Source organism: Marmota flaviventris, chromosome 4 (genome assembly GCF_047511675.1).
Source record: "Marmota flaviventris isolate mMarFla1 chromosome 4, mMarFla1.hap1, whole genome shotgun sequence".
NCBI classification, from domain to species: domain Eukaryota; kingdom Metazoa; phylum Chordata; class Mammalia; order Rodentia; family Sciuridae; genus Marmota; species Marmota flaviventris.
The window spans coordinates 74,464,478-74,479,262 of NC_092501.1; the positions used below are offsets into that span (position 1 = coordinate 74,464,478).

Here is a 14,785-nt window from a genome sequence, read left to right on the forward strand (position 1 = left end):
GGCAGAAAAAGAGAATTATTTTCCATCTTTGACTATCAATAAAATAGGAGTAATGATGGCAGCAGAAACCAGAAATACTGTTCTAATTTGCCAGTTTTTTCCCAGCGTGTGATCTAGAACTACCTATTTTTATATAACCAAAGTAATGGAAATATAATTTTTATTTTCATAATAGGAGGTGGAATAAACTAAGACTGCAAGACAAAGAGAAACGTCTGAAACTTGAAGACGATTCTGAGGAAAGTGATGCCGAATTTGATGAAGGTTTCAAAGTGCCAGGCTTTCTGTTCAAAAAGCTCTTTAAGTATGTGCCATGTGTTTTGTCCTTTAAATTTGTCATTGAGCCATTGGGTACAAATTAATATTTTAGGAATTACACATTAGTTACCTGTAGGCCCTTAAGGTACTTGCAGCAATTTACTGCAAATACAAACACTGTCAAATGAAATTTTAGCCACATGCTGTTCATTAAAATTAGATGATAATAAATTGACTAAAGTGCGCGTTGGGTATGTTTGTAAACTAATGAGTCTATATAGATCTAAGCAGACTAAAAGCAACATATTTAAAAACCTCTCCATTGAATTATTTTTTTGTTTTTAGTAATTTTAAGGAACCAAACCGCTAATTCTTACTTCAGACTAATTTTAAAAAAGAGTTGTATACTAAAATCAATATCAAGAGTTGTATGTTAAAATCAAACCTCTGGAAGGACCCCCCCCCCCCTTTTAACTTCTGTGTAGAAATAAAAAAATGTTCACATGATTTTCTGAGTGTCCTATATCATACCTAAGGGTATAATACGTTTGAGTTGACCAAATGTGCTTCTAAATATTTTATGTAGATGTCGTTCTAATGTCAGAAGAGAAGACTTAGGCAACACCTCGAGGATTAAGTTGCTATTTGAGGCTGACTTGTTTCTTATGTAAAATGGCTGAGTGTTAGGGATGAACAACTGCTGCCTGATAGATGTATGCTTTGAGTCTATAGGCTGGGCATCTCCCATGATGAATGTAAATAGTAAGGAACATTTTCCATCTCCTCACTCCTAGGATTTACTTAACAAGATGCTTAGGAAGGCTTCTTAGGTGCATACAGGAAATTAAACCATTAAATAGCTTCTTTCTCTCTTTTTCCTATCAATTCATAGTTGGTAGCAGGATGCAAATTTCTCTCTGTGAGATGATTAAGTTTGATGTCCTTTATAGATTCAGGCATCAGCCATGTCCTAAACTTGTAGAAAATGTCTGCTTAAAAATAGCATGCTCTTTGGGCTGGGGTTGTGGTTCAGTGGTAGAGCACTTACCTAATTAAGCATGTGTGAGGCCCTGGGTTTGATCATCAGCACTACATAAAAATAAACAAATAAGTAAAGGTGTTGTGTCCAACTATATATATACATATATATATATATATAGATAGATAGATAGCATGTTCTTTATATTTCCTTTCAAAGAGTCCATGTATATACACATATACATACACACACACACACACACACACACACACACCCTCCATATATACATGGGATATGTGTATTGGGCTGGGGATCGAATTCAGGGCTTCAGGCATACCAGGTGAGTCCTCTACCTCTGAGCTACATCCTCAATCCTTTATTTTGGTTTTAATTTCTCTATGCAGGGTTAGGGGAGAGGTAAAGAGTAGTTATTTCATCTCACTACACTTAGAGCAAAGAGGAGTCCTTAGAATAGGTGAATTGATGCACTTGGGTGACCATAACTGAACAGAGAAGAATTGCAGATAAAATTTGAATCTCTAGTAATTTCTGCAGAGAAGTCATTTCATAGCCTGGAGAGGTGGCTGCTTTGTTTATTGCTTCTCCCAAATGAAAACCAACCATGGGAAAGTAAATAAAGGCAACATTTAATGGCCACTCTTTCATTTTCTCTAAACTGATTGCTTATTAAGGAACAGGCGAAATAGTCTGAGTGTTGTACTGGCAAAAGGAATACCCACATTATAGATTCAATTGATTTAACAAAGACAGGATGCTTCTGCACATGTAGTAAGTTATTTGGCAAATAACCTGAGGAGTCCAGTTTGAATATGCATTTTTATATAAATGTCAGGTTTTCTAGCAAAGAAATTTCACAATTAATAGAATCAAACTTATGCTTACTAAGAATGTTTGTACTTACTAAGAGTCAATGTATTGACTATTAACCCTATTGTATTAAATATTAAATGCATGATGTTTGTGTTTTTAATTAGTTTTAAACATACATTCTTAGAAAGCATTTAATTGTTTATCAAAACCAGAATTTTAAATATTTTATAAGTGTTTTAAAACTTCTGTTCCTGTTCTTCTGTATAAAAAGATTAATAGGAGTCTCCATTTTTCTTTTATGATTAAGTTTTACCAGGCCAATTTAATTTTAAACTATAGATATGTTTTTACTGTGCTCTGTGGAATTGAATTAACAGGGTGTATAGTTGTACACCAGGGAGTCAGAAGGTAGAGTTATCCACTTAAGTGCTGTTTTCTTCAAGATAATGTCTAACTTCTAAATTTCTGTTTTGAAAGTTTGCCCAGCAAATGCATTCATCTGTATAATTTAGCAGTCACATGACAAACTTCTATCTTTTGACCTTACTTTTAGCCAAACTAGTAAACACAGTATTGAGTTAATATGGCAGTGCTAATATACACTAATTTTTGTGGTTATTTTGGGATGTTTGGTATCATGGAGATAGCAGAGTACAATATTTTGTTAATATTTTTAAATAGTTTATAAGAATCTTTCCTTTTTTAAAGAAAAATTTTCATGCTTTTCAAAGGCTTTGAAACTGGATTCTGTAATCTGTTTTCATCTCAACTGTGTAATTGTTTTATAGTATTTTACACTATTTATTATTTGAAAAGTGGAGCAATAAAACCAGTCAGTACCTTTGCTGGAACCAGAGCCCAGGCCTCCTCACTCCTCACCCAGCATACACCCCTGCTGACCATGGTGCATGTGTGAGTGAATTTCCTTCAACTTCAAGGATCTACCTGTGCTGTGGGTGTAAAGAACAAGCTACTCTGTACCATCTTTGTGCAATAGCCCTAGCTATTGGAGATTTCCATGTGGAAATGTGACTTACAGATTTTTCCTGAAGTCATTTCTTTAGTGCTACCCATCTTCTTGTAAACACACAATCATGCTGTTTGAGAGCTCTTAGAAATGAGGTTGGGGATGTGATAACAACTGGCACATTGCCTTTCGAGGGTCATGTGGAATCCAGTGTTCTAGCTACCTCCCAGACTACTTCTGGGATACCATACTGATTACCATTCTTTATCAAAATTTCCCAGTTGCTGTTCTCCAGATTCTTCCCACTTTTATTATGTTTAGGCCCCAGATAAAGAGAGGTGTTGGCCCTATGTTGGGTGGAAGTAGTATAGGTAGTATGCCAGTGGGGAGATTCTGATTCCTGCCCTGAGGAGCTGCTCCCATAGTACCTTAGTTAAGAGGAGGTTAGTTGGCTAAAATTCAGTGATTCTGGAAACTGGTTGAGTGTGACAAGTTACTTAACCACTCTGAGCCTTTGTTTCCTAATTTAAAATGTACTGATAACTGCTTCTGTGCAGGTTATTTGATTCTGTGTCCAAACCACCAGGCCTAGTGCAGTAGACTCATTATTCTCTGTTTACATCCAACATATTTATGGAACATGTTCTTTCTGAATTAAATGATCTTATACACATACTAGACCATTATGTTTTGATTTTTAACCCTCTTCTCCAAAGTGCATATCCAGTGTGTATTTTATAATTAGAAAACTAAAGTAGAAAAGTTCTCAAAAGTTTTCGTTACATTGTAGGTAATGGTAACAGCTAGAGGAACACTTCTAGATTGATCTGCAGAATACTGGGGGAAAGTTAATTACTGGAAAGAGGTTAAATAAAATCAGCTCAATAAGAACTGAGGTCTAAATGAGATTTTAGGTAGACATACCAGATATCAAATAGTAAATATTGGGACAGTGAAACAACAAGAGTAATGCCATCTTCTTCTAAGGTGGATAGCTCATTAAACTTGGTATCTTCTTTGGAAAAAACTTAAGTAGTTTTTATTTTAGATTTTTAAACATGTCATAAAATCTTCATATTATTGAGTGATGTTAAGTCTTTCATAAAAATGGTTTTGTATTATTCCTTTAAAAAAAAACAAACTTCAGTTTTGGATTTATAGACTGACTGTTCCATTAGTGGAGATAAGAAAATACCAGCTCCTATATTTTGTTTTTTTTTTTTTTTTGAGAGGGATAGTGATATATTATTTCTCTTTGACCTGTTTTTCTTATTTAAAATTTTAATAGCTCTAATCTTTTTGTCCTTATGATAAAATCCCTGAATCAATTTCTATTTTAAAATATTAAAAAGAACTTTTGTATTGTTGAGTCTTTAAACTTTCTTTTTTGCATCTGGTAGTGGTACAGCAGAGTCATCTGTTATATACTAATTTTGAGAGCAACCCTATTATTCAGACTTGTTTATTGCCTTAAAATTTAATTTTTCCTATAAAAAGATAATGTGATTATCAAGTTACTTGACAGTTGTATAAGTAAATTGTGGTGTTATCTGTTTTGCTTTCTTGATGCTATTCAGATTGAAAAAACAAACATATTGCCTCATACAAAAAAGTATGAAACTTTATAGACTAAAAATATTTGGAATTTTTTTCCTAGAGAGTGAATAAAAGATAATAAGTTTATGCTTGTTTACTAAGCTACTCCTATTGTTGAAAAAGAAATGAAATAGACCCTAATTACCCTATCTATCAGTTTAATTAGAAATGTGTTAATGTTCTGTAAAGAAAAATTTGTGATTTTATGCCTAGGTGATCAAAAATGTATGACCTTATAAATATAATACTCATGTAAAACACACATCCAGCCTCTTTCTCTGACTGGTACTAGAACCTAGCCAAATGATTAATTCATGAGTACTTTCTGTTATGATCCGTATTATCTACCATTTGCCGTTTTCTCTTTTCTTGTTGGTATTTTTTGTTGTAGGTACCAGCAGACAGGTGTTAGGTGGCTGTGGGAATTGCACTGCCAGCAGGCAGGAGGAATTCTGGGAGATGAAATGGGATTGGGCAAGACCATCCAGATAATTGCCTTCTTGGCAGGTCTGAGCTACAGCAAGATCAGGACTCGTGGTTCAAATTACAGGCAAGTGCTCCTCTGCAGACTGTCAGTCTGTGGAGCTCAATTAATATTTCATCAGATGTATTGCTGTGGAGGAGGGTCTTGTGAATTATTGATGACATTTCAATTACAATATTCCTTTAATTCTTTTAGTGGGGGACATCAAAGGAAAAATTTTACGAGACAATGGAGCTGTAGGGCAGGAGAAATTAAACATGTAACACTTTTAATGAATTCCAGGCATTGATGCTTCATTTTGCAGATGAGCCCCACTAGATATTTTGGGTCAATACAATGTCTAAGGTTAGCTCCTGCAAATGGATTGTTTACAAACTCAATTATGTTAATATCAATAGTTTACACAATATGGAATTTTAAATTAGACATAATACCTTTAGTTCCATTTATTAAATTTTACATTAAAATATTTGTTCTGGCAGAAGACCAGGTGAGCATTACAGTAAGCACAAAGTCTATTCATGGTGAAAGTTGGAGCTTTGAAGAAGCCATTCTCCCTAATTTCCTTTATAGTCAGTGCTTGTGATAGCATTTATAGAAAGCATTCTTTTTCTTTTTGAATGAAGTTACTTGTCTACTCACTATGTTCCCCTTGTGGCTCCCCTCCCAGTCTTTACGATTTCATATACATTCCAAGGCCAAGGCCAAAAAGACTGTGTAGATTTTAATTTTTATTGTCCTTAAAAATGTGAATAAACTTTAGTATTCTAAAATAATATGTATTTTATTGTTCAGTATGGTAGGACTGAAATACCTGATCTTGAAGTAAAGGACTTGAGTACATTTCCATATTTAAGTTGTAAATGGGCTTTATGGAAGTCTGTATTAGTAAAAATATTTCAGGTAAGTTATATAAGATGTTTAATCTTGAACCCAGATAATCCAAGAGCTCCTATGTTTTGGTAGACTTATCTAATGAGTGAGAGATGGTTGTGACCTAGGAATCTCAGGTACTCCCAACATATGATTTGGAAATGCCTTTAAAACAGTGTCTGTGTGCCTGAAATCAGCAATTACAGAAAGTTACTGTCCTTCACTTCAGTGTATCAGCAGAGAAATGTTTAATAGAGAGTCAAATACCGACTGTGAGCTATTGAGTAAAGTTATTTTTAGTCTTCAGAGTTTGGCATTTTGCTTTTATTTTTTGTTCTTTCATTCAGTTAGCAGATCAGTACTTCTTGTGAAGAATGTTTGAAATTTTTTTAAAAATTGGAAGTTCCTATTGTATTTATATGGATGTAAGAGGAGGGAAAACTATTTAGAGAGTTTTAAATGCTACATATTTTGTCAATGTCATTATAAGGAAGTTGTATTGAAGCAGAGGATTTTCTCAAATGTTAAAATTCTGTTATGTTTTGTCTGGAAATATGTAAAAACATTTCAACCCAAGGGAAAAATCAAAGTTGAAAATGGGCATATAGGGTTTTCTTATTTATGACTGTCATTAGTTTAGCATTTAAAAAATGATTTTGTTTAAATTAGCCCCCCACCTTTTTTTTTTTTTTTTTGGTGATGCTGGGAATTGAACCCAGGGCCTTGTTCATGTGAGGCAAGCATTCTACCAACTGAGCTATGTTCCCAGCCCACAGATAAGTTCTTTGATTGTCCTCTCTGTTGGTTTTTTGTTTTGTTTCTGTTGTTTAGGTAACTAGAATGTCCCAAGTTGCCCCAGATGGTTTGTAGGATTGTCTTTCCTTAAATGATTTTTGGGATTTTCTAATTTCCCACCGCTTTCCTTCCCTTCCCTTCCTTTCCTGTTATGAAATTTGTATGGAGTCTAGTATTCTGGGCCTAGGAATCCTAAAGTTATCCCTGCAGTGTTGTTTTAATCTAAAAATTAAAACATGTTCTCTTGAGTGGTGACAATCCTACTAGGAGTGGAAGTCAGGACTAATAATGAGCATCATCTGTAATCAATTAACTATCAATGCCCATAACCTCTTCTTCATAATGAAATAGTGCAGCATATTGGACTAGTGCCCAGATCATCTTTATTAAAATAGTATTGGTGGAAGTGGCTTCTGAGAATGCTGTAATATATCAGCCAAACAACTAGGGTCTTTACATATAGAGGTGTACTGAGGAGCTTGGTTCCCTTCCACTTCACATGCCCAGGCAAATTGGTTAACATTTCCCTAACAGTTTTAAAACATGACCTCTCCTGAAACTAGGTGAACTTAAGAGTCCTCCTCTTTGCTTGTGTCCTAAAGAAAAATCATCAGCCCTTGAGGTCAAATGAAGTTATGCATGAGCTGGCATTGCTTCATTGGCTATGTACATTTTTTTCTGAATTCTTGCAGCAGAAGATGTTGGGGGCCAAATTTGAGATGGTCTTAGTGTTGCAATTTTAAGGTTCATGAACACTGGAACATGAAAAGTTGTGTGATACCAAGAAACTTCATAGTAAAAGAAATTTGGTTTGTTGTTAGGTGTTTTTAAAATGCGTATTGTATGCCTGTTTGTTTTTAGAAGAGGGAAAAACATTACATGTGGTTAATAAAAATCTAAACCAGTTGTTTTATTTCTGGTTTATAATGGATAAATTGCATTCTTTTCACCTTGCCATTTTTATTATAATGATGGGCCCCTGAATGTTATGATGGAGAGGAAATACAATTATTTACCTTTCAAACTTTAGTACTTTAATGTCTTGGTTATCATTTAGTTAATTTCTAATTAAGAATGAACATCCAAAAAAGTTAATAAGCTTTTTATTGTACTTTGTAATTCCTGGCTATGACTAGCAGGTTTCCAACCTTATGATTTAAATATTTGACCATGAAGCTGTTGATGTACCAAATTCATTAGGTAATCAATGATGATGAAAGATAAAAGGAACTGGAGTCTGTTTGGTAATTGATGCTAATCACTCTAGTACATTTAGCCATTTCTTAGGCTCATCTCATTGATATTGAGGTTGGAAAGGGTGGTTCAGTTGTTGTGATTGTTAATGGGTTTGATTGCCCATTCTGTGGTCCAGGAACAATCTGCCTCAGCTCTGAGATTTCAACTCAGTGTGAAAATCTCCCTATTTTAATGAGGGAGGTGGGGAGAATGGCAGAAATTAAAGGGTATAATAATGTCAGATAGATGTAAAGCAGAAGAAAATAGTTGCCTTAAATGAAAAAGTGTGAGTCATCAGTGTAGCAGTTTGCAGAAGGTGTGTTATAAAGAGAAAAAAAAAAATGGTATACAACCTAAAAAGCCATATGTATGAATTCATGCTTATTTGAATGTGAGCTTGTTTTTAAATATTTTAAACAGCCCTTGATTGGTTGTTCCCTAATCCCTGCTAAGTGCATATTGATGATAATTCTCTTTTATGACCCTTGGAGGATATAAAGAAGCTTGTGCTTTTAATCCTTTTAAAAAGGAATGCTGTTTTGGAAGGGGCCAGGGGCCAGGGCAGAGTCCCATTCTCCCCAGGGAGCTTGAGGGGCATCTGTCAGGGCCCTGCCATTGGTGAAGATCTCAGCTTGGATAGTCTGAGGACATTCTCTTGGAAGTGTTGAGTCTATTGTGACCTCTGGCTTCTTCTGCTCTGACTCTGAGAGCCAGGGGCAGTAACCATGCATAGCAGGAGGTGGGAGTATTCATAAGCAGACAGAGGCATTTTGTCATGTTGGAGTATAGGGTAAGCCTCCTTAAAGTTAGGGCTTGGCCCAAAATCTCATTTTTCTGTTAGAACCACCAGTTTTCATTTGCGTAGAAGATGATGTTGAATATTTTAAGCACCGTGTGGTTTACTCTATTTATAAAAAAAATTTCTGTTCAGGAGTCAAAAATCAATCATGATCCCCCAACTTGGAAGTAATCTCTGAATACTTTGACCATATTTTCTTCCAGTATTTAAAAAGTGTTTTCATGTAATAATGCCAATTTGAGATCATTTGAAGAAGAGGTTATTCATAGTCTCAAGAAGCTCAGGAAGGGTAACACTATTACGAAAGGATTACAGTGGGGTCCTAACTAGCATAGGTGCTCTAAGGAAGGGTCCTCAACATGTCTGGAGAGAACGAGACAGGGAAGTCTCTATGGAGGAAACTGAGGTCTTGAGATGAGTAGAAGATAGCTGGGAGGAAGAGGAGGGTAAAAAGCAAGTGAGGGTTGAAAGGTCAGCAGAATGTGCTTTGTAGGAACTGAGGACAGTTCAGGCTGGCAAGGTGCTGGCCATGTGGGCAGGTATTAGGGTCATGGCAGTGAGAGAGGTGAGGCTGTAAGAGTGAGTAGAGATGAGATTCTCATGGTCTTACAGGCTAGACCTAGGTGTGCACTGTCCCACAAGCAGTGGCAGCCATTGGAGGCTTTGAACTGGGGGTATGAGACATTCAGATTTTGCTCTGAGAAAGGATCATGTTGGAAGGTGCCATAACTCAGATGAAAGATGATGGTGGCTAGAACTGTGACAGTATATAGAACTATGACAGTATGGAGTGAGGGACATGAGAACTTGGAGAGGAATTTAGGAGGTGGAAATATTGGGAGTTTGGTTGCTTCTGCTGGAGTACAAGAAGGCTGGTTAAGGGATAAGGCCTGGTCTTCAGAATAGGCCCTGGAGAATGGATGTTCTTTGTCCACTGGACAGGGAAACTGGGGTGAAGGGGACTTTTGATGTATGCTGCAGTGGGGACATACGCATCAGCAATTAGATATCTAGTGCAGGATAGTTTAGAATTAAGGAAAGAAATCTGGCTGGAGACCCAGTCTTGGCATCCTGGGTGCACAGATAGAGTTGAAGCTGTGGGGATTAGGGATATCTCAGAGGAATTTGTGTACTGTGGAGTAATTCAAGTGCATTTTGCTTCACACAGGCAGAAAGAGGGAGGGGAGGGATAGGGCAGTTTAAGATGTGACTGTTTCAGATGAGAGGGAGTCAGGCCAGGTGGCATCCAGGGCCTGGGGCCTTGATCAGCCTCTTGGAGCTTGAGCTGAGTGTGGACCCTGGTGTGCATGAAATTGATGTGGTTGGTTTTAACTTGTACTTCAAGCATTAACTAGTACTTGGCCACCTGCTATTTGGCTGTACATGTAGCAGGATAAACTGAGAGAGAAAAGTCTCCCCCAACCTGGAGTTTATGTAAGTCCTTCCTCCCTAAATTGGACAGTCATACTAGGCCAGTTCTGTGGACCTGGGAGAGTTGCTGGGATGTACTGTGCATTGAATGGCTTTAGAGGAACAGAATTCCAGCTTCATAGAGAACATGTCTGTGGGAGGTGTGTGTGTGTATGTGGGGGGATTGGCATTTACCCAAACTGTAGTTCTGCTAGGAAGGAGAGAGAAGAGGAGGACATTGACATAGTGGCCACCACCAGTCTCCTGGCTACCTGTATGTCAAAAAATTGGGGTGATTCCATAAATGATTTTGTTTTGTAAGAATTTATTATGAACATTTCCAGGTTATTAAACATTCTTCAAAAACTATTTTAATGGTTATATGATATTCTGTCTTAACAAACTCTTATAGTATTTACTGTTTGACCCTGTTCTAAGCACATGTTAACTGATTTAATCTTTATAGTAACCTTATAAGATCAGTACTGTCATTGGTCCCATCTGAAGATAAGTGAGGTTCAGAAAGGTTAATTAATGTGCCCAAGATGACAACTTAGTGCAAGTAGAGCTGAGGTTCAGACCCAAGGCAGCGTTCCTAACTACTGACCTGCGCTGTGCAAAAGACATGAGATAGTTCATTCAACACTTTCTTTTTGAACTTTTAGGTTGCCTCTGCTTTTTCTGTAGTATAAATAACACTAAAGTGTGTGTTCTGGTACAAACTGTTTGTATTGGGATTGCTGGGCCCCTGGGTGACTGCTCATAAGGCTCTTGCTTGTCCTGTGCTGCTCAGCTGCTTTCCACACAGTGGTATCAGTATACAGTCTACCATATAGCCTTTCCTGGGGAGAACAGTCACTGGCTGCTTCTCCAGGTGTTGCCATATGGAGAAGCAGGCAGCATGGTGGACTGAGAGCAGGCCATAGCAAGTAATAGACTCACTTCAAAGCAGTTCTCCGTTTCCTGGTGGTGATGTTGCTCTGGGCACACCAGCCTTCCAAGCCACTAGTTCTGTCCTGCTTGTCCCAGGATGGTGAAGATATATTGAAATTCTGTGGGTTAAAAATTTTGGTAGGTGTAAAGCTCCAAATTTAAGATGCTATTGTGTTCACTTATATAATTTCACTAATGTGGAATAGAAAGGAAGAGAAAAGTATTTTTGTTATGTAATATTGTTCAGCTTTCCTTTACTATAGATGTTAACTTTTAATATTATTTGGTGTTTTCTCTTAATTCCTGCATCCACTAATGATTGTTGGACTCAGATTTTACTTACTAAGTTATAACCTCACTGAGTTTTTAATATCATGAAACTTCCACAGCTTGCATTTTCTTTTTTGTACTGTTAAGGGTTTTTGTCTTTAGCAGTAGATCACTCTATATGCTGGCTTTCATGGTTGTGTTTTCTTCTTGGACATTTGGGTGCAGGTTCGAAGGGTTGGGTCCCACTATACTTGTCTGTCCAACCACAGTGATGCATCAGTGGGTCAAAGAATTCCACACATGGTGGCCTCCATTCAGAGTGGCAGTTCTACATGAAACTGGCTCCTACTCCCACAAAAAGGTAATGCTATAATACTTCAGTACTTTTTTTGTTTTGTTTTAAAGCCCTCCATTACATATTTGGTTTTTCTTTGAACCATGTATTTCTCAAATATATATTCCTGTATCTTTCAAGCATTTAAAATTATTTTATAATTACTGACAATGTAAAACTCAGTGATTATGAATATGTACTTATTGTTCTAACATCTGTAGTGATGCCGGGATATGTATGTTGTCCAGCAAAACACAAATCAGCACAAACTAGTACCATAAGCCTGATATTATGTGCAGGATCATAACAGGTGACTTAAATGATGGCTCACTGGAGAGTTATCAGCTTTAAACAGTTTTAGGAAAGTGAATACAGGTTTAACATTCCTAATCCGATATCTGAGATGCTTCAAAATGTGAAGCTTTTTGAGCACCAATATAACATCAAAACTGGAAAATTCACACCTGACTTCATGTGACAGGATGCAGTAAAAATGTAGGTGGACTAAAAATATTGTATAAAATTACATCAGACTATGTGTATAAGGTGTATATGAAACAAATTAATTTTGTGTTTAGACTTGGGTCTCAACCACCAGATATCTCATGTATATGCAGACATTCTCAAATCTGAAAAATTTCTAAATCTGAAATAAGCATTTTGGATAAGGGATATTTGACCTTAATTGGTAAATCCATTTCTTAATGTGCTTATTTTTAATATACTTTTTTTAGTTGTAGTTGGACACAATATCTTTATTTTATTTATTAATTTTTGTGGTACTGAGGATTGAACCCAGAACCTCACATGTGCCAGGTGAGCTCTCTACCACTGAACCACAACCCCAGCTCCTGTTAATGTGCTTTTACAACATGTTTTTGATGAATAAAAGCAGCTTGACAATTTGCGATTTTTACAAGTATTCTTTTTTAGTTTGTTACTTTTTGTTTTCTGAATCCTGTATCATCATGTATTGAGAGTTGTATTTCCTCCCTTATTTGTAGTTCTGTTACTAGCTGCATTATCAAAAAGGGGGTTTATCTCTGCTCCTATGGCTAGCATTATAGAAACATTGTGCTATGCTTTTTTTCCCTTCCTTCTCACTATCTAAACTGTGAACTCAATAGATAACACTGTGTCTCATTTTGCATTCCAGTTGCCCTATAAGCATTTGCTGAATAAATAATAATCGGTTTCACTGTTGGTTTTGCCAGTTACATTACTGATAAGAAGTGGGAGGTTTTTTTTTTTTGTTTTGTTTTGTTTTTTTTAATGAATTCTGCCTTTTCTGAATCTTCTGAACTCTTCTCAAGTGAGCTCTCCTTCACCCTAGGAAAGCAGTGCCAGCTGTAAGGGCCATGGACGTTTGGCTCACTGACTGACGAACTCCAGTGGCTCCCTAATTTTTCCCATTTCCCTTTAAATTCTTATATGTTCACAATCATATATGAGCAGAACTTTTGATAGAAATTAATCAAGAATACCTGATTTGGTAACTGAATAAGGTGAGGTGGAATCTTGTTTATACTAGCTGTTACTGTTAAATCAACAGATTTTGACCATGATTTAAAAGATAATGGAAAATAGAGTTAAGATAATTAATGACAGTGAGTAAATGCTGTGTTTTAAAAGAAAGTGAAAATACTAAGTTTAAGTTGTTTGCTAGCCAGACTTTCACTTGTTACAACTATCCTGTTATCACCCATTCAAAACTTAATGATTCTTGTTTTCATTTCCATTATCTGTTGACATCCTTAATGTTTTGTGCTATAAAATTCTGTAGCAGGATTCATTAGTAAATCTTTGTCTTATAAAGGCAAATTTTTTCATATGTTTCTTCTTTATCCTTTTATTTTCTTTTGGGTTAGCAAAGTACATGTACTTCAAACTTTCACCTGGATTGTGCTTACCTACAGTCCCTCTGTAATTATAACCTGAAGAACTACCTTCCTGTAAATCACCTACATTGACTCATTAGTGGAAAGAGAATTGATATTGAACTTGCTGTTTTGACAGCAAATTGACATTGAACTTTGCTGGGAAAACTTGATTCCTTAACTCTGATAGAGGGCAAAAACTTAAAGCCTAGATATTTTACTTTGGGTTAGAATAGTTCCACCTTCTGAGGTGGATTTACACCCAGAGACAAATGGATGGTGGTTTCTCTTTTTGTCAGTGCTTTCCAGTTTACAAGGACTTGAGCTTGAAACTTTTTACTTTTGAGGAAATGCAGTATTACAGTTACTGTGTCTTTTTACTCTTAATTTTCTACTATTCCTTTCCTATTATAAAGTACCTAAGATTTCTGAAGATTAAGCTGCTATGCAAAGATTGAAAAGATATACCTTTTATCTTTCAGACTGTATTCTTGACTTAAAAACACAGTTTGTTATTTATTATTAATGTCAATATCAGTTTATTATTTGTGGTAGTGTCACATTGAGAATGTGTTAATTGTTCCTTTGCATAGGCCTGGTTAGGGTCATTTCCAAGATTGTGACTTTGCTTTCTGAATTCAAGTACTAAAATGATAGTTGATCCTTCTGCTCCTTCCTTTCCTATCTGTGTGTGCATATCTTGGTCACTACTCCATGCACACCTGGTAGCTTACAAATATGTGTTAGACTGCAATAAAGTCTGTGTCTCTCTTTCACATTTCAAATATTCTGTCAATGCTGGTCTGTCCCCTAAGCCAGCATTTAATGTCTGACTTCCTTTCCTTCCTTATCAGCTGAGATTTCTTTTTCTTGTGGTTGAGGGTTCTATACCCACTGGCTCTCCTATCTGAATTCAGTAGTGACACTTTGGCATAGGGACATGCAATACTGGACTAAATAGGGGAAAGGAAAGAATTTCTCTTTAGAAATATTTGAAACACTAATAATGACAGTTGTTTTCCTTATAATTCAAAAGGAGTATCATTATTTTCCTAATACCTATTTGTAGCTGGTGTAACATAAAAATTTGAAGATTTTTTTCTTTTGGAAAACAGGTGATTGAACAATTTCTAAATAGTGAAC

The 14,785-nt window shown here is 36.1% G+C and overlaps 1 protein-coding gene across 4 annotated transcripts in view; it reads left to right on the plus strand.

Annotated features, from left to right (window-relative positions):
- Positions 1-14,785, plus strand: part of Ercc6 (ERCC excision repair 6, chromatin remodeling factor) — an 81,467-nt gene that overhangs the window by 31,763 nt on the left and 34,919 nt on the right. For all 4 annotated transcript variants that reach the window (XM_071611277.1, XM_071611279.1, XM_071611278.1 and 1 more), the window contains 3 exons: positions 176-304; positions 5,023-5,181; positions 11,657-11,792. In XM_071611277.1, the coding sequence (XP_071467378.1) occupies positions 176-304; positions 5,023-5,181; positions 11,657-11,792 (424 nt within the window). The remainder of the gene's footprint in view (positions 1-175; positions 305-5,022; positions 5,182-11,656; positions 11,793-14,785) is intronic.